The following is a 26,263-nucleotide window of genomic DNA, read 5'->3' as shown; positions in this document are numbered from 1 at the left end:
TTGCCCACAGTTTCAAAGGGTTTATGGACCCGCTGAAGCCATTAGTGGACACCAGGTAGGAACCCTTGCCCAATTCTTTGCCCCTCCCTCGTCCCCTGGCTCCCACCCCCGGCTGGAGAGGCCCACCTCTCGCTTCCCATCACCCTTCCTAACAAGTTCTTCTCAGCTTCCTGCCCTGGGGGCCGGGGAAGGCTAGCTGAAGGCGTCAACGAGGCCCGTTTGAAACGGGTGTTAAGGGCTGAGCATTCCTTCTTCGGGTGGACGGATGTGGGGAAGGCAGGCAGGTGGGCAGGCACCGCAGCTTAAACAAAGGCTCAGGGACTTCAAGCACCTGGTAGATTTGCAGAAGGCAAGAGGGCACCCAGGAAGGGTGATGCCGGCTGGACAGGTGGGCAGGACCCGGAGAGGTTTCAGCCAGGTCTAGGAGTTTGGCCTTTACCCTCATGTCCCTCACCCATGCCCTCTGATTCCATTGGCCGGGAGGGCTTGGGAAGGAGACCTACAGCCTCGGCCCCGTGACAGCCGCCGCGCCTCACCCCACTCTTCTCTCTCTGCAGGTGCATTTCTCATACCATATTTCATTTTCCTGTTTGGGGGCGGCCTGCCTGTGTTTTTCCTGGAGGTAATCATAGGCCAGTACACCTCTGAAGGGGGCATCACCTGCTGGGAAAAGATCTGCCCCTTGTTTGCCGGTGAGTGTGGGACAAAGGTCACCTGGGGCCTGGTGTTCATCGGTTCAGCAAATTTTTATTGAACACCTACTGTTTGCCAGGTACAATGGAGCCTCATGCAGGCCGCGTGGCACCGTGCCTGACGCAGGTCACGCCAGCACCTTGTACACGTGATGCTGCTGCTCGTTCCACACAGCTGTTCCCGCCTCTCTGGGTTGTTAAAGGATAAGGGAGCCAGTAGCTTCTAAGCAGCAGAGGGTAGAAGAGAAGCCTTTCAGGAACCGTTCTGTCTGGCTTCAAGTCCCAATTCCTCGTTTTGCTAATTCTCGTGACTTTGGGAAAGTCACTTAATCTCTTTGTGCCTCAGTTTCCACAACTGTAACATGGAAATAACATGCTTACTTCAAGGATTGCTATGAAGACAAAACGACATAGCCATGTAAAAGTGCTTTGTACACATAGTAAGCCCCAAACCAGTGGTAGCTTTATTATTATTATAACGTTTAGTCCTGTGCCTAGTTCCTAGTATGCCCTCATAAGATAATACTGTCATGATTATAATTGGCAGGGGTGGGAGAATGTGTGAGTCTGTTCTCTCAGTCATCCGTGTAAATCTACCCATCCATCTATCCATTAAACCTTTCTTTCATTAAACTAGTCAATAGTTAGGCAATCCATCTATCCATCCAACCATCCTCCATCTACCCATCCACTCATTCATCCGTCCGTTCACCTACCTAACCTTCCCTTCAACCACCATCCATACATCCATCCAACAGAGTGAATATCCATCATTCCAACATCCATCCATCCATCTATCCATCAATCTATCCCTCTTTCATATATCCTTCGATTCATCCAACTATCTGATTTATCTAAGCACCCATTCCTTCACCTATCCATCCATCCAGTCATCCATTCATCCTACAGATATTTGCTGGTCACTGTTGAAGGGCCCCTTCTGGCCCCAGGCCCGCAGATTCCAGGGTTTTCTGGTTGGGGGTGTGGCTGTGGTGGGTCTGGCCTCCCTCTGATGCTCGTCTCGCTTATCCACACTTGCAGGCATCGGCTATGCCTCCATTGTGATTGTGTCCCTCCTGAACATATACTACATCATCATCCTGGCCTGGGCCACGTACTACCTGTTCCAGTCCTTCCAGTCGGAGCTCCCCTGGGCAAACTGCAACCACAGCTGGAACACGCCCCAGTGCTTGGAAGACACCTTGCGCAGGAACAAGAGCCTGTGGATCTCCCTCAGCACCACCAACTTCACCTCCCCCGTCACCGAGTTCTGGGAGTAAGGCTGGCCTCGCGGAGGACGGAGGGGGCAGGGGAGGAGGCAGTGGACAGCCCACTCCCTCGTCTTCTCCCCAGGGATACGGGAGCCACTCTCTTGGGGCGGGGTGGGCGGAAGGAGGGGTACAGATCTGGAGATAAATCCATGCCTTTGGTCTCAGACAGGCCTGGACTCGAACCTCAGTTCTGCCATTTTACTGGCTGTTTGACCTCCAGCAAGTCACTGCCCCTTTCTGAGCCTCAGTTTCTTTAACTGTCAAATGAGGGGAATGAATCGTTCCTACACCCATGGGATCTCTGTGAGGATTGTTTCCCAAAGGCAGGTATATGTTCTTATGTTGTCTGAAAATGATATAGTTTTCTTAATGTATTTTAGAAAAAATATAGTTAGCACATCAAACCTGTTTTTGCACAGAGAAAAATGCATGTATGAAGCTGAAGTAGTTACTCAAGTCAAGAGGTGAGTAGCTAGCGTGAAAAATATGTTCAGTTAGCATTTGCCGGGTAACACCCATCCCCACATTCAAGCAGCCATTTATTTTACTTGGCTCACGGCTCTGCTGTTTGGCAGTTTGGGCTGAGCTTGGCTGGGCAGTTCTGGTCTTTGCTGGGTTTCCTCGCTAGTAGGTCAGCTGTAGGGCACCAGGGTAGCTCTTCTGGAAGTTGGCTGGCTATTGGCTGGGGTGCCACAGGCAACTGGTCCCTATGGTCTCATTACCCTGCAGGCTAGCCTGGGCTTGTTCCTAGGTGGCTCAGCATTCCAAAAACAACAGATGGGGAAGTCCCAGTGCAGGAGCACTTTTCAAGCCTCTGTTTGCACCATTTTTGTTAATGTCTCCTTGGCCAAAAACAACCACAAGACTCAGACTCAAGAGGTGGGGAAATAGGCTCTGTCTCTTTATGAGAGGAATGGAGAATTATGGGCATTTTTGCAGTTTTCCACAATAGAGTCAGTAACTGCTGAAGTATACGCATAGACCAAACATCAGAAAGGCAGAACATGGAGGCCTGAAGTTTGGGTAGCTCTTAGCTGACATACCGGGAAGTCCTTCTAACACAGTGCTTGGAGATGAATCAAAAATGTATTAGTGCATTGCTTTTCCTGCTCTCCATGAGCTATTAAATTGACTGCTCAGTAGTCCCTTCGATCCTGGAAATAACAGGTGAGGCCTTGCGTGGGGTTGAGAGCCAGGGGCAGGGGACGGTGTTAAGGAAGGGGGCGGCCCCTCATGATCGCAAGATGAGACTCCCTCTCTTTTGTGTGTGGATTTGCTGCTTCAAGGTGTCTCTCCCCCTCTTAGAACCTGGCCCAGGAGCAGGCCCACAGAAGAGGGAGTTCACTGCTGGCTGGTCCCAGCCAAGCGTTAGGACCAGGGCTGGGGAATCTTAGGCCAGAAAGGTCCAGTCGGCCTCACCCAGGTGGTCCACGTCCGTCTCCTGACACGCGGGCCTTCAGTATGTGCTCACGAGTACCCGGGCTCCTGGAACTGGGGCTCTTTTCCATGGACATATTTCCCTCTTGCAGACAAAAACCATTACAGACACATCCCCCCCCCCTTGCTCCCCACCCTCTGGACAGCTGAGTTTATAGACAAAGAAATGCAGGTACTTCATTCTTCTCACTTGAATGGGGCCCGAGACCACAGCCCTGTCCGTTCTTTGCCGTGCCTGGCACAGCCTGACCACCTAGGGCCCTGGCACTCGCCCGGCTACTCAGGTGCCCACCGGGGCCTCGTTGCCTCAGGCATGGTTCGGCTACCTGGGTTGAAACCCTTGTTCTGCCATTTCTAACTCAGGCAGGTGCCTTTTCCTCTCTGGGCCTCAGGGTCCTCAGCTATACTTGGGGAGATCATAACCCTGCCCTCCTAGGGTTGTAGGGCCGCCCTAATGGAACAAGTTCATGTATGGCCAGCCCTGAGAGCCTGCTTGATAAATGTGGGCCATTACTCCTAATTTAGTGTCCTCATTGTGGATAAAACTGCCCCCTGGGGACATTTGAAACTCAACTTCAGAGGGACTAAGAATGGCCCCGCTATTACAAAGGGGCTGTGCCCTGTATCTCAGGCCCGAGGGCTCTTGGGAAGGAGCTCACGTGAGCCGGGAGGTCCATACCTGTGCCTCCTCTCCTGCCTGTCCCCCAGCCTGGGCCCTCCTGGGGGGTTCTAGGCCTCCTGCCTTCCAGAACCCCCGTTCTGAGTGCCCGAGCTCCCTTTCCTGAGCCAGAAGACATTGACAGGATTTATCTTTGGAAACATCCTGGTCCTGCAGTCACCTTCCCAATCCTCACATGGTCCACATAGACTCGCCCAGTCCAGAGAATGTCGGCCGCCCGCCTGGCCGCCCCTCCCGCTCTGGCCTTCGCACCCTCCCCTGGGCCCCGGCAGGGTTCTGTGAGCCCACCTGAACATTCACGCATAACCTTCCCTCTTTAGAAGCCTAGGGAGGACTGGGGTCCACAGAGGAGGGGAGAGGACCTCCCTGCCACCCGTGAGAGTGGAGAGGTTGAGGCCACCTGCCTTCAAGGGCCTTCCCTTCTCTTGGGCATGAAAGAGGGGGAGGGAACGAGAACTCGTGTGGAATAACTGACTCCCGTGAGCATCGTCCCAGGGACTTGCCCCCGTCATTTCGTCCCATCTTTGCAGAGGCCCTTTAAGTAGGGAACATATCTAAGAATCATCCCAAACTCCTTTCTGCCTCAAACCCCACATCCAATTCGCCGGTCCTCTTGGCTCTCCGTTTAAAGCATATCCAGAGCCTAGCCCCCCTCCCCACTTGCACTGCCGCCCTTCCCCCACAGGACCCCCTCATCCCTCTCCCGGACCCAGCATGGCCTCTTATTGCTCTCTCCACCTTACCTTTGCATCTCTGCAGTCAGCTGTGAATCCAAACACGTCATTTCTCGGCTTAGAACCCTCTCGTGGCTTTTTCCATGATCATCATCTTGCCCAGCCAGGGAGGATTAAGTGAGTGTTTCAGCACTGAGTAAGTGCTCACTGAGTGCTGATTCTTATTCATTCCATGTTTGCATCCACCTGGCTGTGTAGCTTGGAGCAACAAGTCACTACCCTTCTGGCCTCATTTCCCAATCTGCAAATGGAGGGGCCATGTGCGCTGGGCTTTGGGGGATGAGTAGGAGGTCACTAGGCTGGAAAAGAGAGAGGGAAAGACATCCTGGACAGAAGGAACAGCCATGCTGAGGCTCAGCGTTCGTAAAACACATGAGTAGCAGTGAGTCATTGGTTTGGCCGGAGGATAGGACACATGGGGCCAGGGAGAAGGATGGAGGCCTTAGATGTTAGGCACATAAATTTGGGCTTTGTTCTCTAAGAGGGGGAGCCACGGAAGCTAAGGAGGAGGGAAGGGGAGTCATGGGATTGAATTTGTGTTTTCTAGACTTACTCAAGGAACACACTGGTGAGAGAGAGGCTGGGACATATATTAAGTGCCTACTGTATACAGAGCCTCAGAGGGCTCAGCCCTCAGTATGTGGGTTCCCTTTAAGGTGACACTTAGCTTATATGATTTCCCCTGAAAATAGCCACCAGCCCAGCAGTGACTAACTCTGGGATCTCCACTGAGGGAGAATTGCTGGGAATTGACTGAGGTGTCGCTGGCCGGTACCCACTGGGCTGCTGAGCAGTAAGCATCCTCTCCAGGCTGGTCTCCGGGCCCCTCGAGCCAAAGCCCAGCCCCGGCCATCACTGGCTTCACCTCTCTCATCTGCACCAGACACGCGGGCCCCTGAGCTGGCCCTTCTTTCGGCAAAAGAGGCCTGACAGTGCTCGGGAGCTACCTGGGGTTCCAGATAACAAGACACCACAGAGCTAAGCCTTCCTCCTGGCTCTGGACAGGAAAGGCCCTGGTCGACCATCCCTACCAGCCCCTCTGCCCGCTCTGGTTTTACAAGAGGAGCTGCTGGAGAGCCACGGGCCATGCTCCTGTCTCCCAGAGCAGGGACAGTGACTCTGGCCCGGGGTCCCTGCTGCTTGGCCTCCGTGCAGTCACCACCTCTCCAGAGCTCAGAGGTAGCGTGGTCCTAACACCTCACAGCCTGGCTCAGTGTTAAAGAGCTAGAACAAGCGGTATGCTGACGATGGAGCCTCTGGGCGTGGCTTATTAGGTGGAACGCTGAGGACCAGAATGGTTAAGTGACTTACCCAAGGTTACACAGGCAGCTACACATAGCAGAGAGCTCAGCCCTGGTCTCCAGTACTGGACGCCACCTCCAGGGTCTGTGTCCCCACCGGCCATAAGTCCAGGGCAAGTCCACGGTCACAGGTAACATTGTGCCATGTGTGTGTGACCCCACTGGCAGGTTACGCATGGGGTCTTCTCTTGGCCTGGGTCCCCACGCCTACCCCGTCTGCAGCACTAAAGCACTATCAGCGGGAGCTGGTGAGATGCCCTTCTCCCTTGAAAGCCACCTGGGCCCCTGAGACAGTCATTTCACACTGGCTTTATAATTTAACTCTGAATCGCTCTGTGAGGGGGAAGCAGAGCTTCTGCCCCCAGTCAGCCTCATCCTTGCTCGCCCCTGCTCTGAGGTCACCTCAGTTCCGAGGGTCCTGCTTCGCCCCCAGCCCTGGAAGACGGGTGGGGCCAGATCTGGCTAAATGCCCTCCATCATCCTGGAGCCATGCCTTCCTCCCCGGTTCCTCCAGAGCCCCCTGGGAGCTCAGCACATATCATTAGACTTTATTAGAATCAAAGAAATGAGTCATATTTGCAAACAAGCCCTGCTCAGCCAATCTTCCCCTGCAGCTATCGGAAGGGAGAGACGGCGGAGAGAGCCCTGTGCGGCCCCATGCTTGGGGCGGATGGGCTCTTTTATAATTGTTGCCTCCGCCAGTCTCCAGGGAAGAGCCACCGCCAATAAATGGCTGGCCGGCAGTCAAAAGGAAACGATTTGGCCCACTCGGAGGACGTATTTACATCTCTGAGTGCCGGCTGGACGGCAGCGGGGCGGCCGACTCAAAACAGACGTCCAGGCGATTCTTTTTTGGATCCCACCCTGGAATGAATCATTACTATTCTTGGACAAGAATGCAGCTCACCTCTAGGTCTCCTCCTCTCTGTATGAGAGATGCAGGGAAGCCTGGGATGCTGGGGCCCCTCTCGAAGGGAAGCATGGTACCCAGTGCATGGGTGGCTGCTCCCCAGGGTGGGATCAGAAAAAGGAACCAGGCCTAGGGTTGATTTTTTTTTTTTTTTAATCTGGGTAATTTCAGATGAATTACTGCACCTCTCTGAGCCTCAGTTTCCCCATCAACCAAATGGGTATAATTAATTTACTCAACTAATGTCTATTGAGCATTCACTGTGTGCCAGGCACTGTTCTGAATCCAGCAGTGGTCAAGAGAGACACAGGTCCTGCCTCCATGGAGATGACATTCTAGTAGGACAGACAGACATTAAACAGATGATACAAGTAAAATTGTAATATACAAGCGATGATAAGTGATGTAAAATAAAGCCAGGGCTGGGGAAGGAGAGTGACCAGGGATGCTTTTTACAGTGGGTGGCCAGGAAAGGCTGCCCTGGTGAAGTGGCATTTGAACAGAGACCTGAAGGTGGTGGGGTGGCATGTCATGTAATGAGTGGCCAAGGGAACAGCCAGTTCAAAGGTCCTGAGGCAGGAGCGTGCTGGACCTGTTCAGGAAACATTCCAGAAGCCAGTGTGGCTAAAGGAGGAGGGGAAGGGGCCACGAGGATGAGCATTGAAATGGGACCGCTACACACGGAGCTTGTCCTGGACAGGTCCCATTTATGCCTATGGTCCCAGCCTCTTACTAATAGGCACCACCCTCGCTCTTTAAGATGTCTGGGTCTGAATGATAGAGTATTTGGTCACCTTATTCAGGGAGGCAAAAAGGAATGGGGCAGGTAGGTGGGAGCCATGGGGGTTGTGGAGCAGAAGTGGGGTGTCACCTGACTTGGGTATTGCCAGATTCTGTCTTAATCAGAACAGACTGGGGGTGAGGGTGGGGGCAGGAAGACCAGTGAGGAGGCTGCTGAAACAGCCCTGGGGAGCAATGGGGCCTGGACAGGGGTGGTGGCAATGTTGGGGCGATGTGGCCAGATTTGGGGTAACTTGTGCAGCCTCCAGGCGAGGTTAGGAGGCATTGGTGAGGGGCAGTGCACCATGGCAGTCCCTCTGGGGCACAGTACTCTACAGAGTACTGAGCACTCCCATGCACCAGAGGGAGAAGGGTCAACAGATCCTGGTCTGTGCCTCGTGGCTGAGCCTGTGCGGGCCCGACAGGGAAGGGTCCTTCAAACTGGGTCCCTTCAAGAAAGGGTTCAGATGGACTCACACAGTCTCCGGCCTCCTCGGCTATCCCTGAGATGACTTTGGAAAGGATGTCGGTTACTTTGGCCCCGAGCCTACAGTGGGCTCTGTTACGACAACTGCTGTTTGATGAGACAAGTTCACTCCATTCCTAGAATGTCTGCATGGCCCCATGCAAGCATTTTTAAGAATTTAAAGTAATTTTTATAAAGGTGATATGAGCACGTTGAAAACATTCAAATAGTTTAAAAAACATATTCACTGCCAAGTGAGTCCCCGCACCACCCCCGCCCCTGCATCCCCCGGGGCAGCGACTGCACCATTGTCTTGTGCGTCCGCCAGAGTCTGCGAATCTGAGCACGTGTGCCCGCCTTCCGCACAGTGAGGCAGCCTCAGCACTGTTCTCTGTTCACTTATCTCGCCCCTGGGACGTCACCCCTTATCAGCACACAGGGAGAGTCCCGAGGTCTTAAGGGCTGCGCAACATTTCGCCAGGAGCCTGCTCAGTGCCTGCTGGGCCCCGACCCATGGCCATCTGGATGGTTTCCAGTCATTTGCTCCCTCCGACAGAGTGGAGATGAATCGCTGGGGGTGGACCCTGTCGTTGGCCCCACCTGCAGATGTAACTGTAGGAGAGTCTTAGGATAGAACCCCTGGGTCACAGAAAACGTGCCTTAAACTGTCGCAGGAGGGCACCGCAAAGGGGACTGCCACCAGCAGTGGAGAAGCAAGTGCGTGACTCAGTTTCCCTCTTGTGGCCTCAGTGGCTGGTCAGCTGCCCAGAGCAAGGCCGTGTGGCAGCCTCCCGTCCATAGTGGGCACCACAGGTTTGCCCAGCACGGTGGTGGGAGAACGCAGAAGGGCACCAGTGACCTGGCGCGGGCTGGGTGTGGTCAGAATTGGGGCTCTGGGGTTTCAAGCTCTTGGCCAACTTGCCCTAAAGGAGAAAAGGAAAGGCCGTCTTGTGACTGGGCACCCCCTCGGCATTGGCTGAGCCCCTGCTGTGTGCCTGCCGTGGTGTGTCTAGAGTCTGGTAGGCAAGACAGACTCTCACCTGAGGGCGACGTCCAGTGTGAGAGGGCGGCCTGGGAGACAGAAGGACGCTGGTCGTCCGGAGCATCATGGGAAGCCTCCCTGGAAGCACGGGGATGGTGTGCCTGGCGGTGGAGCGGTGCCTACCCGACGCAGCCCATTCACAAGGAGTCCTTGGCTGCTGCCCAGCAGGCCCTGGGCTTTCATTGAAGGCGCCGAGCTCTGGAGGCTGCACGGGGAAGGGCTTTTTGTTCTAAAGCTGCTGTAGCCGCCAAACCCACGTGCTTGGCAGGGCCCCAGCCGGGACACGGTTGGCCCACAGCCTGCCTTGTGAGGATGCCCCCTGCCCTGAGGCTCCAGTGACCGCTGTTGAAGCAAGGCCTGGAGAGATTCTTTTCAAAGTTTAGGCTCTGTTTTCTCTCTTAACCAGAGGGGCAAGGTAGTGGAGTCCAGAGAACACTGGCGTTGGGAGTCAAGACAGCCCGGGTGTAGGGTGGCAGTTCTGCCACCTGGTGGCTGTGTGTCCGTGGATGATTGGTTCTCCAAACCTCAGTTTTCCCCATCTGTAAAATGGGGCAAGTGACTTCTAATCCTTGGACCAGATGAGGTAAATTAGAAAAGCTCGTTGATGGAGCCCCTTGATGTCGGTGTGACCAGAAGAAAGGCCTCACTTGAATGCCAGTTGAGGTGGGAATCTTGGATTTATTCAAGGTCCTTGTGTTGAAGCTTCTTTGGGAAAAAAGGAAAAAGCAATGAGAAAGTGTCCTGGGCCAGTGGGCCTTCCGAGCCCTGACCGTGGGGGTCATCCCACAGACTAACTGAGAGCTGGGGATGGTCTGGGGGCAGGAGCTAGTATTCGTGTTTTACAAAAGAGGAAACTGAGGGCGAGGTCGCACGCCCCTCCTGCCTCTCGTCCCTGAGACTGTGGCCCTCGAACCGGGAGCTGACTCGTTAGAGGGAACCCAGCTTCTCCCCAGGGAGCACGAGCCCCCATCTCCTGTGACTCCTGTGACTTCGGTGGCAGTGGCCCTTGTGGACCGATGTCCCTGTGCTCGGCGTGGCTGCCCTTGGTCACTGCCACAGCAGTCGGAGCTCTGGGACCGTGGGGACACTTTCTGGGCATTAGGTCTCGTGGTCTCTCGGCTGCCAGCGTCCTGCGTCATCCCAACCCAGCTTCAGAAGGCTCCTGCCCCTCGGGGGTGTGTCTGAGTAGGTGTTGCGTGCGTCTGCCTTGGTCAGCAAATTTCTTGGACTCCGAAGAGCCAGGCTCTGCCATGTGACGCTGGTCGGGGTTGGTGGCTGCCTCGTGCTGCTTATCCTTCAGACCGTCCACTCACCTCCTTCTGAGCCCTTCACAACCCTGGCAGGGAGCAGGGGAGGAAACGGCACTACTTAGGTAGGTGTCTGGAGCTGCACTGGGGTCTCTGAGCCACGACAGTAACAACCGCTGAGGTTTACCGACTGCTGGCTGCATCCCAGGCCAGTATCTGATACTTCGAGTGAGCTTTCTCCTAACCCTGTAAAAAGGTGTGTGAGTGGCCTACAGCCACAGATAGAACAAACACTCTGCCCCCTTGAGGCTTACCTTTTAGTGAGAGATCCAGGTAAGAAACAGGGGCGAGTACAATAAAAGAGGGACAGGACAGAGAATGTTGGGGGAGGGTAGTTGTTCCCATTTTAGAGATGAGGAGACTGAGGTCGGGCAGTTGGATAACTAGCCCCAAGTCAGTGGTTGCATGGTGGAGCCCCGTGGGAACCCAGTGTTTGGCCCACAGTGGGCACTGAGGAAGGGTCTGCGAGAATCAATCACATGAATCAGCACTCGATTCACAGATGAGGAAACTGAGGCTTAGGGGTTTAACTTAACTTGCCCGAGGCCTGGCTGGGTAGAACCCAGGTTCGCCTGACTCAGGAGTCCAAAGCTATACCCTCGTTGGCCTCTCCCACGACTCTGTGACACAGGTGTTAACTGTTTCCCTAGACCAATGGGATTCCACAGCTCGGAGGCAGGATTTGAGCCCCAGCCTGTTGGAATCCAGGCGTCAGCTCTCTCGGCCCCTGACCGGCCCCGTCTGACTTGTGGCTCTGTTTGCTTGAAGGCGCAATGTGCTGAGCTTGTCTTCTGGAATTGACGAACTGGGCGCTCTGAAGTGGGACCTTGCTCTCTGCCTTCTCCTCGTCTGGCTGGTCTGTTTCTTCTGCATCTGGAAGGGCGTCAAGTCCACGGGCAAAGTGAGTTGTGCTCCTGTCCCTCCCCTGCCTCATGGAGACCGGCCCCCATCTCCTGCGCCCCCAGGCCTTCCTGCTCGAAACTGGTCCTGATCAACCAGTCCTCCCAGCAAATACAGAGCCCTGGTGTGCGCCATTTGCCCACCTCATGATGTAAATATCCCCACCAGGTCCAATTAGAAGTTATTGATGGTTCAACGACCAGCTAAAAAAGTTCCTGCAATTGAGCTGTGAGCTCTCCTGAGCCTGCACAGGCTCCCACACACCCCTGGTTCCCCGTCAGGGAGTGGGCAGCAGTGTGAATGTTAGCAGATAGCAAACCTTGGAGATGCCACTGATAAGGTAGCTGGTAACTGCATTGTTAATTACCAGCTTCTCTAGGACCCCATGCACCCTTGTAGCCTCCACATCCCCTGGGGGCTCGTTAGAAATGCAGACCTGTGGGCTGACCCCAGGCCAACAGAAGCAGAAGCTGCCTTTGAACACTTTCCCCAGATAATCCAAATGCACACTGAGGTTTGAGAAGCACCAACTGGGATTTTTGCTGCTAAATCAGATTAACTGAATTATCTTACGATTTGCATTTCAGCTGGTGGCTAAGATGTTAGTTATTAAGGAAAGCTTTCACTGATGATTAAGTCGTTCGCTCATAACCAAAGTGTTAGTTGTAACTGAAGTATCTGCTGCTGTTTAATATATTACATGATGACCAAGATGTTAGCTATTAGCAAAGGTGGTAGCTGATAATTAAAATGTTACCTTATAATTCAGGTTTTAGGTGTAGCGGTATATTGTCAATATGAAAATGTTAGCCTGTAACAAAAATGTTACCTGTTAGCAGAGCACAGCAATTACCTGATAACCAAGACACTGGCTGATATGACACCATAGTTTTTCTGATGACAGAAATTCGTGCAGAGGGTTCTGTTGGGATCACAGGTGTGAACCCAGGGCACTAAGCCACAGCAAAGGTGTTGGCTGATCTGCCCTACGTGCCCCCCGTCTATCATGCCCCGACCCCCGTCATTTGCATCTCGATAGGGGGAAAATCTCTTTAAGATCAAAAAGCCCTCAAAGGTCAAAAGAGTAAGTTAAGGTGGCATTTGAGGGACATCGATGGGCAGTGGGTGAAGTCATTTGGAGAAGGGGCCTTTGCTGTACACATTCACCCCAGACAAAGAGGCCCTTAGGCAAAGTCATGGATCTGAAGAGACCCCAACAGTACTCTGGGACACGCCGGGTAAGAGGTGGGTCCCCGGTGGTGGAGGCAGAATGAGCACGGAGGCCTGCGCGCCCACGCCCTCCGCCGGTTTCTCTGAATAGAGCCACCTGCGACCCTAAAACCCAATCTGGAAAGGAAGCGGGCCAGGCTTCAGAAATCTGCACGGGCACACCCCCGCTGACATCACCCACCCCGAGAGGCAGGAAGAGGGGACGTGGCGTATTCCCGCCGCTCCTTGGGACGCACGTCCTCCAGTCTTGTTCCATGTCCTCCACCGTCTTGTGTGCGAGCGGTTTCCTTACCACCTCTCTTTGAACAGTGAGGGAACTGGGCTGGGATTCCTTAATGACTTGTCCAAGGTCGCCCCTCCCTCTGAACTTCAGTTTCCTCATCCAGAGACGGGTGAGAGTTAAAGCAAGCTGTGTCAGCACCCGGCACAGTGCTCGGCACAGACTGTGCAGTAGGCGCCAGTCCCTGCTCCCCACGTGGAGGCGAGCCCATCAGGAAGCTCTGTGGACCCTGGTCCCGAGCAGTGCTGCAGACACACTTACGCACGCGTGCTTAGAGCCTCTGCCATCTGCCGGGCGCTGCCGTGGGCATGGGGCCCGGGGTGCACAGAACAGACAAAAATCCCTGCTGTCCAGGAGCTGACAGACTTGTTGGTTGCAACAAGGGGAAGGTGTAAACCATACAGGAGTCAGTTGGCCACAAGAGCTATGGAGGAAAACAGGAGTGTCAGGTGCAGTTTCAAGGGGGTTGGCCAGACAAGGCTCTCCGAGAAGGGCACTTTGAGGCAAGGATCTGAAGGAAGTGAGGGTGAGCCGTGCAGAGGCCCGGAGGTGTGAATGACCAGACCCTCGGGGAGCCCCCAGTCTGATGGAGGAGCTGATGTCCCCTAGGAACGGTGAGCAGTGCTTGAGACACTTGCTGGGGCCGGAGAGTAGAGTCAAAGCGGGTGTAGGGCTGCATCGGGGGCGGGCTGAGGGACGTGACTTGCTAGAGGTCCCCCTGCCCGCCCCCAGAGACGAGGCTCCAGGCCCCCAGGGGCGGGTGTGGTTCCCAGAACAATAGCAGGGCCTGGGCCAGCCGGGAGAAGCCAAGACAAACACAGTGAGGCTCAGTGGACTTCCTCAAGCCCCTCCGCCTGCCTATCCGCCCATCGCCAGCCGGGACTTCCAGCCCTGGCCACAGACCAGGCTCGCAGCCGCCATGGGGGCTGGGCCCATGGGCAGCAGGACAGCCTCATCCTGGCCAGGGCCTCGCTCCAGGGGCTGACCCTGGTGTGGCAGGGGGTGGAAGGAGGGAGCGCCGGGTCCTGGGAGGCTCAGGACCTGAGTTCAATCACTTCGCCTCTCTGGGTCTCAGTTCCCTTTTTTGTAATATTCAGCCTTCTGAGGGTCTGACACTTGGCCCCGAATTTGCTGCTGCTTCATTCATTCAAGAAATGGAGATAATGGCGGCAAATGCTCTGTGGCACGTGTGTGCCAGGCACTGTTCTCAGTGCTGATTATTACTTACTAGTTCATTTAATCTCCTGACGCCTGAGGTATGTGTGGCTCTTACGACCATTTTACAGATGCGGAAACAGAGGTGCAGAGAGGTTAATGAACTTGCCCAAGGCCACACAGGTTGTCGTGGCCACACAGGTGGGATTTGAACTCGGGCAGCCCAGCTCCTAGCCTCAGTGCCTGTCGCCTGCTCTCTGCCCTCAGCCCTGTGCTGGCCTGACGGTCGTGTCCGATGCGAGTCCCAGCACGTAAGGTCCAGGGAGGTGACACAGAGGCCCAGATCCTCACACAGGAAGTGCAACTCTGTGGACCCAAATGGCAGTTTGGTCCCAGACATGAGCACAGGCGCTGGCCTCTCCATCACCAGCCTCCACGGCAGCTCTTCTGTCCAGTGCTTAGAAACAGGCAGGGGCGGCCGGCAGAGCCAGACCTGGTTTGGGGTTTCAGCTCTGCCCCTATAGCCTACATGACTGGGGGCCAGTCCTTTTCCCCCTCTGAGTCTCGGTTTCCCCTTATATGAAATGAGTAGCGGTACCCACCCCCCAACAGGAGTGCTGTGAGGACCCTCAGGACCTGCCCAGGCGCTGGTTCCAGACCCTCGGCCTCAGGTCTCTGGGCTGAGTGACCCACGCTGCCCAGGCCTTCTTCTCAAAGGAAACTCAGGGCAGCAGGAAACAAGCCCATCTCCCCCTGCCTGGCCAGCCACCCTCTCCCGACCGTCCCTAAGGAATGAGGAAGCGTTGTCCTTGTAAGTTTCCAGGGCAGTTGGGCCACAGGGCTTTTGGGTCGAGGGCTCAGAGGAGCCACGGAGGTTTGCCAGCAAGAGTGGAAAAGTACCACATTCCGTGGCAAGGCCTGCTGGGCCCCCCCCCAGAGGCCCATTGGTGGTGGCTGGCACCAGCATCTCCCACGAGCATCCCTGGAGAGTCACGGAGAAGTTGAGAGAATGGCTCCCAGGGGCTTGTTCTCAGCAACAAATTCTGCAAAATAAGGGTGTCTTTCCAAAGAGGCGGCTGGGTGGCATAACCAGGTGGGCTGTTGTGTTCTGGGTTTGGGGAAGACAGCGGACACGCACACACACACACAAGCCAGCTGGCCTGGACCACATCCCACCTCTGCCACCTACTGGCCCTGGGCCCCCGAGCAGCTGACGTGACCTCACTGGGCCTCCGTGTCCTCATCTAGAAAATGCAGGTGATAATAGTCCTACTTCTTCCAGTTGTGAGTTAACACGCATAAAGCTCTGGCATAGCGCCCGGCACACAGCAAGCGCTATATAAGTGCTTGTGAAACGAATTAAATACGTGGAAACAAGGGAAGCCACCCCCACCCCGGGAGGTGTCCTGTGTCCCTGACACAAAGCCCTCTGGCCACAGCCCGCACACCCGCCCAGCCCAGGGGGCCCTCAGGCTTTGAAGCAGCTGCCCTCCGCCCCGCCGCTGTCAGCAGCCATTGTTCTCCAGGCCCTGAGCTAGGGGCCGTGGGCCTGTCGGCAGGAAGGGAGGAACGGCCTGCGGGCTGGTCTTCTTTCTTCTCTCACCCCTTCCGTGGCTTCCTGACCTGCCTCCACCCTCCACGTCTGCCTTCCGGTCCCTGGGAAATGGAGGGCTCTCTGCCTCGGGAGAAGACAGTAAGGTGGCTGGGGAAACTGAGGCCCGGGGGAGAGGGGCGTCCAGGGAGGGTGTGGCAGAGGCGGAAGGAGGGTGGCCCTTTCAGCCCGGGATCCTCAGGAGGACCTGCTGCTAGGGTGAGTGGGGAAGCCACCCGCTGGGAGGGTGCAGAGGTGCATACGGACCCCAGTCTGTGCAACCCCAGCTGACCCTCTCAGCCACTCCACCCCTCCCGCTGGCAGAGCTGGAGGAAACCTTAGAGCCCAGCTGGTTTGAGCCCCCCAACTTGGCAGGTGGGGAAATGGAGCCCAGAGAGGGGCAGTAACTTGCCCAAGGTCTCACAGCAAGCTTGTCACTGAGCCTGAATTCTGACCTGAGCCGTAGAGCCCTTGGGGAGTCCAGCTTCCCTCTGGTCTTTGGGAGGATTGAATGAACTGCCAGTTGAAGGGCTTTTTTCTGCCGTGCTGTTGTCACTGGAGGAGGTTCTAGGCTGCCCCCGTTCTGCTGCTTAAATGCTGTGTGACCTGTGGGCAAGGGACAGACTCTCTGGGCCTCAGTTTCCTTGCTTTCAAGATGGGGTTAGGGCAGGACCAGGTGAGTGTAGAAGTCACTGCACTTGGATTAGCACTAGGTACACAGTAAGCACTCAATAAATGCTGGCTGGTGATATTGACTGAAGGCAGCTGAGCCCGACAGGCCCTGAAAGCTTCCTTCTTTCCTTTTTCCAAAGCCCCCTGCTAGTTGTTTCTACTCAAAGGGATGGCAGCTGTCTGAGAACTGGGCTCCATTATGGCAGCTAGGCGAGGTTCAGGGCTCTATCACCCCCCCGTCGGTGTCTGTTACCTGCCTGAGTCCAGAAGTGCCTGGCAGTGTTCTGGCACTGCCCCCTCCCCCAACGCCACGGGCCTTTCATCCTGTTCTCGGTCTCAGTTTCCTCACCTGTAAAATGGGTGCATTGGCCATGCAGTGGTCCCTCCCCGGGCCCCTGGCCTCAAGGCCCTCAGAGGGGGTCAGGGGCTCTGTGAGCTAGTCTTAGCATTTCCACTGGTCACCACGGACTTTTGCATGTCCTGCACCGTGCAGTAAGATGCCTCATGCCTTGGCTCGGGGCTGACCCTCTGCCTGCTGGGTGCAGGCCTTGAGCACAGTGGTGGCTTGGAGAAGTCTGGGAGCCCTGCCCAGTCTCAGTTCCTTCTCCAGCAGCAGGTTAGCCAACGTACCGATTTGGGGGTGTGGTGAGCATGAAGTGGGCTGGTGCTGGGGAGGCCTGGCTCAGCCGGTGCCCTGCTGAAATAGCAGGATTTCACTGTCCATTCAGCCAGGCATCTTCGAGCTCCTCTCAGGTGTAAACCCTGCCTGGGAACTTCTTGTGTTGAAGAAGAAGTTGGGAAAATCCATCCACGAACTGAGGCTACAGGAGGTATGAAGGCTGGTACTTTCAGGACAAGAGGAGTAGAGAAAGTAGGGCGGGGCCCTTGGAGATGGAAAGGCCTGGCCCGGGTCATCTCTGGTCCCCACCTTGATTGACCTAGGCCTGCCTGGGACGTGCTGCGTGACCCAGGGAAGGCTGTGGCCTCCTGCACCCCCAAGGAAGTGGAGGCCTTCCCCATCCTCGTTTCCCCTCTCCAGAAGTTCCTGTTTGCTTCCTGCACAATCACATGGCCAACGACAGGCCCCATTTCTTGCTCAAGCACCTAAGCGGCCACCTAGGTGCCATGCACTGTTTTGACCACGTTGTGAGCATCGTTCCATTGAATCCTTGCCTGATCCCTTAATGAGGGCCTTCTATTACTCTTACCTCCGTTTTACACGTGAGGCCACAGGCCCAGAGAGGTTAAGCATCATGCCCAAGTTCACACAGCATGTGAGGGGACAGAGCGGGGATTTGAACCTACACTTACCTGGTTCTGAACCGTGAGTCATACTAATGGTTGTAACGTTAGCTGAACTGTGCTACGTCCTGTGGGCCAACCACTGGGCATACACACTTAATAGTTTACTGTCGTATTGTGCATTTTCCTTCTTCACCTGCTAGAATGTCGGTTCCATGAGGGCAGGGATTGGTTCCCTGTATTTCCCAGGCCTAGTAAATATTTATAGATTTTTTTTCATTGAATCTCAGTACATCTATAAGGTAGGTACTTGTATTATATCCAGGTTACAGGTGAGGCACGTGAGGCCCAGAGAAGGTAGGCAGCATGCCCAGAGTCACCCAGCAAGGGAAGTATCAAGCTCCGCTCCAGAATGCCTGCCTCGGAGAGGATGTTTGAATTTAATAGCAGCAGGCCCCCTCATCGCTCTCGTCCCTTGCAGGTCGTCTACTTCACCGCCACTTTCCCGTTCGCTATGCTCCTCGTGCTGCTGGTCCGGGGACTGACGCTGCCCGGTGCAGGTGCAGGCATCAAGTTCTATCTGTACCCCGACATCAGCCGCCTGGAGGACCCACAGGTACTGCAGGGCAGCCTGGCCCCCCTCCTACCCGGGGCCTGTGTGGGGAAAGGAAGCTGAAGCAGTGTCTGTGGTTCTGGGCACACAGATCTAGCCGGGCCGTCAGCCCTGGTACTTTTCCACTGGGCTGTGGCGGGCTGTTCACGGTGCTCGTGGGCCATTCCGGCTGCGTGTATCTTTTCACATCGAGGACTCCGGAGGCGGGCCCATTATAAAGTTTCTTTAGGTATTGCGCCAGGTAAGGGAGAGAAGTCGCTATGAGCTGTTCTCCTCTGCCACAGCGGCCTTGAGGGCTGCATCGTGGGGGTGGGAGAGTTGGGCTTCCTTGTCTGAGGATGGAATTCAGAGTTGGTGACCACTTAGAAGGTCGGGCTGGGGGGGCAAATACTAAACGTCCACCTCCAGGCACTCAGCCATATGACCGCAGGCAGTTGAAGAGTTTATTGGCCCATCTGGGGTTCTGGGGACCTTCTGTCCCCAGGGTCCTCAGCCTTTAGGTTGCCTCCAAGGGCCTGTGATGCTTCGGGTCTCTTCCCCACTGTCCTCTCACCCTGGGCAGGAGGTAGGTGGGAAGGGCTTGGCCATCGTCAGAGGACAGCTGGGGAGGCAGCGCTCCTGGCCGTCAGGAGCCACTTGATGAAGGTTCTGGAGAACAGCTTTGCCTGCATAATCCATTCAGGAATTCCTCCCCCTTCCAACTCGGGGGCCCCAGACAATAACAAGTACAATAATGGTAGCAGCCTTGACTTACAGGCTTACCATGTGTCTGACACTGGGCTAGATCTTAACTCTTTGAACCTGCAAAATAGCGCTGTGGGGCAGGGCAGTGGAGCCCATTTTACAGATGTGAAAACTGAGGCTCCAGGAGTCATATTTACATCATTCCACAGTTGGAATCCAGGTCCCTCTGCTTCAAAAGCCAGCCTCTTAACCCTGATGCTGAGTGACTGGGGGGCTTCTTAGACTTCTGGGATTCCTTGCAGCTTGGATTCCAGTGCAAACGCTCTAATTGCATCAAGAACCTGCATACTTCGAGGCGCTGTCCTCGGGGCCCGGTGGCCAGGGACCCGCGCCACCTCCTCCAGGCAGCCGGCTCTAAAGTCTCCTTTTCTCTCTCCTTGCCACCCTCCCCCCGCACCCTTCCCAGGTATGGATCGATGCAGGGACCCAAATATTCTTTTCCTACGCCATCTGCCTGGGGGCCATGACCTCGCTGGGGAGCTACAACAAGTACAAGTACAACTCGTACAGGCAAGTGTCGCACCAGCGGGCCTGGTGGGCCTTAGAAATGATGATGATGTTTAAAGAAAAAAGAGAAGAAGTAGGGAGCGTGGCTTCCTTGTGTTGTGAATTAACTTGCTCCCTGACATATGTGTAACATAGGGACTGTATGCTGCTGGGATGCCTGAACAGTGGTACCAGTTTTGTGTCTGGCTTCGCAATTTTTTCCATCCTGGGCTTCATGGCACAAGAGCAAGGGGTGGACATTGCTGATGTGGCTGAGTCAGGTATGGTGGTATCGGTGGCAGTGGTGGTGGGCACTGCCACCTAGTGTGTAAGCCGAGTACTGCAGGCATGAAGCCAGACCCCCCAGGGGGCTTTGTGGGGGGGATGAGCCTAGTTTCTGAAATGGACCCCCCCCACCAAGACGTCCCCCAAGTATCAAAGAGTATAAAAGCTAAATTTTAGACACTTCCAATTGCAATTTTGCCCAAGGGGCGGCAGAAACATTGGGGTTGGTTAAGTTGGGGAATATTCAGCTATTCTCATGTGGTCTTTCCCCCTCCCTGTCCTTCTCCAGCAAACTCCTGGTTTCAGCAACAGAAACCACTTCCTAACTCAGGCCCAAGGCAGCCACCAATCGGCATTCCATCACCACCTTCTCAGCTTTGGTTTCTGTATTTTGCACTTTGCTCCCAGCACGCCCCCTCTAAGCGAACCCATTCATTCATTCCACCGCTGTTTCTTGATTTGCTGAGTCTCTGCCCTGTGTCAGGCACCACCGTAGGCCCAGGTGGGGGAGGGACAGGGGGTGTGGCAGGCCACCCTCTGGGACGGTGACAGGTCCAGTTTGGGGGAAGGTTGTTGGGGACACCATCACCCCCCTGGGGTGTGGGCCCCATTGGTGGGGCACTTCCTGCAAGACACCTGCCAGTGGAGAGACAGTCTTAGAATCAGAGTCTTCAAAGCCTGGGGTCTTAGGCTGGGATCCTGGGGTTCCAGCGAGATGGTTCTGGAACCCGAGAATTGCGAGGGCTTCAGCTGCTAGAATCCTAGAGCGTCAGAAGCACAGGTGTCCCAGTTCTAAGACGTGCCCGTGGGCGCTCCCAGTCCTGGACCCCAGCTCTGCGGCTGCGGGGGCTTCGATGTGGGAGTGAGAACCTTATTCCCAGGGTCCCCAAGGTCCGCCTTTCCGGCCTCTGCGGCCTCCTCTCATCCTGCCCAGGTCACTTGGAGGGTGGTTGTTGCTGTTTCACAGCCTGACCACCTGACTTCCCACAACCTCTCAGGGGCCACTTGGAAGCAGGTGAGGGCCCTAGGCTGAGGCCCCTCCCAGGCCCAGAGGAGAGCGTGAGGTCCTAATTCCAGGGATCACAGACCAGGGTCAGGCACAGCTGGAGCCCCCACATGGCGCTACCCTTGCCCTTGTTGGAAACAAGGGCTGGTGTCCTGGTTCCCCAGCCAGGGACCCTAGTGTTGGGGGATTGGGCGCCCCAGCATCATGCATTCAGATGTCACCACGGCAGATGAGGTCAACGGCTTGACACCTAGGGCCTTGCTTGGGCTGGTCAGGGTCAGAGCTGGGGTCTCCTGGACAGGTCCCTCTGACACAAGGATATCCCCCTGCAGCCTCCCCATCCCACCGTGCACACATGCGACCTCTGGGCTCCTCCGGCCTCTCAGAGCCGCAGGCCCCGTTTCCCCCCTTACTCGGTGAAGATGCTCACTGCCCTGCCCCCTCCTCCCACGCCCAGTGCTGCAAGACAGGCCTGACAAGCCCACGCCTCAGCCCCACAGCTGTCTCCACTGCCCCCGCTCCCAGATCGGACCTTCAGACATAGTTTTCCTTCCCTGAGAGCCCCCAGAGGCAGGCCAGAGACTGAGGACACAAAGTATTTCCAGAAGTGAAATAACCACACGCGTGTGGCACTTTGGCAGAGTGACGAAGGGGAGACAGTTGACATCTCCTTTGCAAATGGCTTTTTTTTCCGCTTGAGGGCTTGCAAACCAATTCTGATTGATGGGGAATCGCCAGGAGCATGGAGGGAATTTGGCAGTGGGAGATTATGAAATATGTGAAATAGATCTTTCAATAGATCTGTCAGTATATGAAATAGATCCTTCTCTGTGGACAGCTAGATACTTTTATATACGTATTCATCGTCAAGATAAGTTGTTTCTTATTCCCGTCCACTTCAAAGACCTTGTCATTTATTCCCCACGGTGATGTCTGAACAGCCGACACATCAAGGGTGATTATTTCGCTAATAAGCTTTTAACAAGCACCATATTGAGCGAAGTGCATTGGAACAAGATAATTATTTAGCCGAATGGAGTGCAAATTGCAAATGAAGCGTAGAGCGGGGCATCTCTGCTGCCCCAGGGGCTCCAGCGGCTGCCGTGTCTCCCCGACTTCTCTCTCTAGTTCCCGTGCTTTCAGAGAAGGATGCTCAGACCCTCCCCCGGAAGCTGGCTTGAAAAAGGCAAAACTGAAATACAGAAACAGCCGTTGAGAAGCTTCAGGGCCCAGCGGGCGGGCGGGGGAGAGGTGGGGCGAGGGCCCCATTTTACATCTGTCTCGCAGCGGCTGGATTGATTCCTCCCGGTGCCGCCTACCAGTCGGGCCGGAGCTGACCTGGGGGGCCCAGGGGGCCCCAGCCAGGTGGAAATGCGGGTACTACTCCAGCTGGGGCTTTGGGGTTGGGACGAGCACCCTTCCACCTCTTCCGGGGGTTTTCCACCATCGCCTCCGAGGACATGGTCACAGTCACCGTTGGGCTTTCCTCACGTTGGGGGACTCTGGCTGTATAGGGTCTCGCCCTCGCCACCACGCGTGTGGTCAACGCCGTACGATGTGGTTTCTGGCTCCAATTTATATCAAAGTTTTTTTTTTCATTCTCAGACCATTCATTTGGTTCCTGATACCTGTTTCAAATATCCTGCCCTCCAGCCCTCCTCGTTTCACATTTCTTGCCTTTTTTTAATTGTTTTTGAGTTGTGGATTTTGCTCTATTTTTTTTCAGCCCAGGCCCTCCCTGTCTCCTTTCTTTGGCGGCTCCCGACCGTCTGGTGGACCCACAGGTCTCGGTTACAACTCCGTCTTTCCCCCGGTGTCTTCTCTCAGGCCGACTGGAGGCGAGAGGGGACGTTTCCAGTTGGAGGCACCCCCAGAGCCGGTGGGGCTTCTGCCTCCAAATAGTCACGGCCCTCCCTAGAGACCAGAGCCCTTTACCAGGGAAATGGCACCAGCACCCAAGAATCTGAGCAGGAGAAGCCTCGTTGGGGTTCACGTATGGGAACCTGCCCCTCACTTCTGTGGGGAGCCTGAGGCCCCGAGAGGGCGTATGGTGACGTGATGCGGAGGTGGTGGGCCGAGGACTGGACTGCAGCCTGGGGGGCTCTCCGCCTGGGGTCTTGCCCTGCACTCGCCTCCCTCCAGCTTTGGGCCTTGGCTGTGACGGTGCTCCAGTGGGTGCACAGATGCACCCGCAAGAGACATTGGCCCCGCGGGGCGTGGTTCTGTGTTCTTTTTTCTGGCCCCTCATTTAGTGTTTCAGTAGAAAGCTTTTCTTTGCAAACAGGGCGTTAGTAGTCAGATAACTCTAGTAGTCAGGACGCTCCCTGTTTTTGCTTCCTTCCAGCAAACGTTGGTGTGATTCTCCGGTTTGGGGGGAGGTCCTCCTTTCCCAAGCCGGCAGACCGAGTCCCAGGCTTGGTCCTATTTCCTACCCCATAACCGGTGTCCGCTCGGAACCTGGCGTGTGAGGAGGCCACCTGTGCTGCTGCATAGGAGACAGATGCTAAAACGGGGCCCCGCCTGAGCCCCGGCGCGTCCCACCCCACAGTGAGACAGGCCTGGCCTCTTCCCCCAGGCGGGACCCTGCATCTGGGGCTTGGGAGACCCGCCTCAGACCCGAGTGTCTTGTGTGGCTCCGGGGCTCGGGGCGGCTTGGGCGCTGATGTCTCCCCTCTGCCCCTCCCCATCTTCTCTTCCGTTAGGTCCTGGCCTGGCCTTCATTGCCTACCCGAAAGCTGTGACAATGATGCCGCTGCCCACGTTTTGGTCCATCCTTTTTTTTATTATGCTTCTCTTGCTTGGACTGGATAGCCAGGTATGTACAGAGCGAGGGGATGGCCCCTGGGTGGGACCGCCTCCGCCCCCCCCCGAACCTGGTTCTGGAAGAGCCGCCCTCTTTGTGCTGTGAGTGAGCTGCTGACACCCCTTCACACCCCTCTGCAGACCTGCAGCAGCTTCAGCCAGCGAAGGTTCCTCTGGGACCCCAGGAGTGGAAACAGCCCCAGGGCAGCAGCAGGATGTTGTCTGCCCCAAAGCTCGAGTCTTTGACCTCGGCACGGGGAAACGGACAGCCACAGGCTGTGGTCCACAGAGAGCCATGGGTACGACTAGAAGGGCAAGGCCTTAAAGTAGTGGCGTGTGCCGTGGAGCATGGGGCACCCAGGCAGGCCAAGGAGGGACATGGCACACCGGCCGTTCGGGCAAGGGGCCAACACCTCTGTCTAGGGCATGAGGTGGTCACTGGCCAGGCCATCACTGGCAGTCCTAAGTGTGGCCACAGCAGCTGGAACCACGGCTGTATTCTCTGCTTCCTGGGGCACATGGGTCCGCGATCTTGGCCCCCACGGGGAAACTGATCCTCCGGAGCCTTGCCAACACCCATCCTGCCCTCCGGCCTTCCCAGCTTTCTGCCCCCTCTCCACAACAGGCAGGACTCCACGTACACCATGGTCATTTCCTGTGCTTCTTAACCCCCACGTCCCATCCCTCCAGGACTCAGGCCTCCCCCCGACCCCCTGGGGATGTCAATGAGAGCCAGCTGGGGTCTGCATCTGGCTTTGGAGTAACACTGTTCCCAGCCCCCATGCTGCTCTGTGTCATGGAACACGTTTCCTCCCCCACTCTGAGCCTCAGTTTCCTCATCTGATAAATGGGTATGATTATACCTACATTGCCTTGTGGGAAATGCCAGGCACAGTGCCTGGTAGGGAGCAGTCAGTGGTGCTCGGAGGACCGTAGAGTGAGCCCCTGGGACACCTTCCCTGGAGATAGGTGTGTTTTCTCTGAGGCCTTCTCGAGAGCACAGGTGTGGCTCCAGGGGTGGACAGTTAAGGTGTGCAGGGCGGGCTGGCCCTGTGCGCATGGCCACATGGGCCTTCATCTGAGGTCAGGCACTGGAAGGCAGCCTCGTCTGCAGGCTGGGCTCCGGCTGCCTCACAGAGGTCTGGTCTCACCCCGTGAGAGGTGGGGGCCTGCTCCTGTTCAGGAGAGGGCTTTGCCACTGCCCCCTGGGCAGCAGCCTCAAGGCCCGTGCCCGGATGGTCCCCGGGGATTCAGAACCGGGTAGGAAGAAAGTCTTAGAAGGTCAGGCAGCGGAGAGGAGGTGGTCCGCTAGCAAGGTCAAGAGAAGAGTGGAGGATTTGGCTGAAAGAGGACCAGGATTATCAGAGAAGACGGAAGGAAAACATTTGGGAGACTGTAAACAAAATACTTGTGCAGTTGTTGATGGGCTTGAGCTGTGTAAACAGCAGGAGGGCTCCATCCGTCATTCCTAGTTAATGAGTTTGGCCTTCAGAGGCCCCAAGCAAATGGCTTTTATCACTTCTTCCAGAGCTCTCAGTGAAAGCCAAAGACAAAAACAGAAAGAGGTTAATAAATGACAAAGCGTGACATCTCCATGGGCCCAAAATTGGCCTCTTGGGATACGGAACTGCTTCGTGAACAGGCGGAGGGGGTTATTCATTAGATTTCCCCTGGTTGAGGGTGTGCACCTCTGAGCCAGGCCCACTGCGGCTGTTTGCTTAGGGAATCTCAAAGCTCTGAAAGCCAGCCTCGCAGGGAGCCGGTGTTCTTCTGCTTCAGAGCATGGAACTCATGGCACTGAACGACCTGCCTAATTGATGTGCCAGGAAAGGGCATGGTGGGATTCGAACCCTGGCATCCCTCCCCTGCATCTGTGTGCTCTGAGAAGTCAGGGACGTGGGGGAAGGTTTCGCAGATGCCAGCGACCACCTCGTACAGCACCAGCAGTGATAGGGGCCCTGCCCTGCGAGCTGTCCGCTCGGACCGGGCTTCACGTGTCATGTGTGGCAAAACGCACATAACACAGAATCAACCATCGTAACCGTTTTTAAGCGCCCAGCTCAGGGCGTTAAGTACGCTCGCGTTGTTGTGCAGCCGTCACCACCATCCATCTCCAGAACTTTCTCATGTTCCCAAACTGAAACTCTGTCCCCACTAAACACGAACCCTCCCTCCTAACCTAGCTTTTATGCATCCGCTCCTTAATCCACACAGTGTCCCGATGCCTGGGAACAACTGTTCCCCGGAGCCGAGAAAACTGAGGCTCAGAGGGAACCGGCCCTGGGCTGAGGCCACACCCAGTGGGTTAAGGACTGGAGTCATGGCTGCCTGTCCCCAGACCTGCCAGTTCGTCCCTGCTAGTTGGCCTTTCCTTTGAGTTCCCCCCAAAGAACTCCGTTCTTCGGACATGCAGGGATCCACAGCCAGTCTCAGGCAGGGGGAGCGTGAGCCTCGCTCATTAGAGGAGGGGGTGTTCCTAGCATTTGGGGGGAGCACTGTGTTTGGCTGAGGGGCCATCGTACCGCTATGTGTTTCCCAGGGAGAGGGAGTCGGACTGTCACCCATGTGGAGGCAGATGCTCGCTAGCTGGCCCGCCCGAGGGGGACACAGTCTGTGAACAAACAGCACAAGGAGAAGA

General features: G+C 55.8%; 1 protein-coding gene across 2 annotated transcripts in view; it reads left to right on the top strand.

Annotated features, from left to right (window-relative positions):
• SLC6A6 (solute carrier family 6 member 6) overlaps positions 1-26,263 on the top strand; it is an 80,236-nt gene that overhangs the window by 40,348 nt on the left and 13,625 nt on the right. For both annotated transcript variants that reach the window (XM_079933666.1, XM_079933665.1), the window contains exons 4-10: positions 558-692; positions 1,734-1,968; positions 11,388-11,520; positions 18,171-18,305; positions 19,453-19,556; positions 19,689-19,813; positions 23,526-23,638. In XM_079933666.1, the coding sequence (XP_079789792.1) occupies positions 558-692; positions 1,734-1,968; positions 11,388-11,520; positions 18,171-18,305; positions 19,453-19,556; positions 19,689-19,813; positions 23,526-23,638 (980 nt within the window). The remainder of the gene's footprint in view (positions 1-557; positions 693-1,733; positions 1,969-11,387; positions 11,521-18,170; positions 18,306-19,452; positions 19,557-19,688; positions 19,814-23,525; positions 23,639-26,263) is intronic.

The sequence above is a fragment of the Stenella coeruleoalba genome (genome assembly GCF_951394435.1).
Source record: "Stenella coeruleoalba genome assembly, chromosome: 10".
Lineage (NCBI taxonomy): Eukaryota > Metazoa > Chordata > Mammalia > Artiodactyla > Delphinidae > Stenella > Stenella coeruleoalba.
Note: the sequence above shows the minus strand (reverse complement) of the source record. Positions and strands in the feature narration are given on the sequence as shown.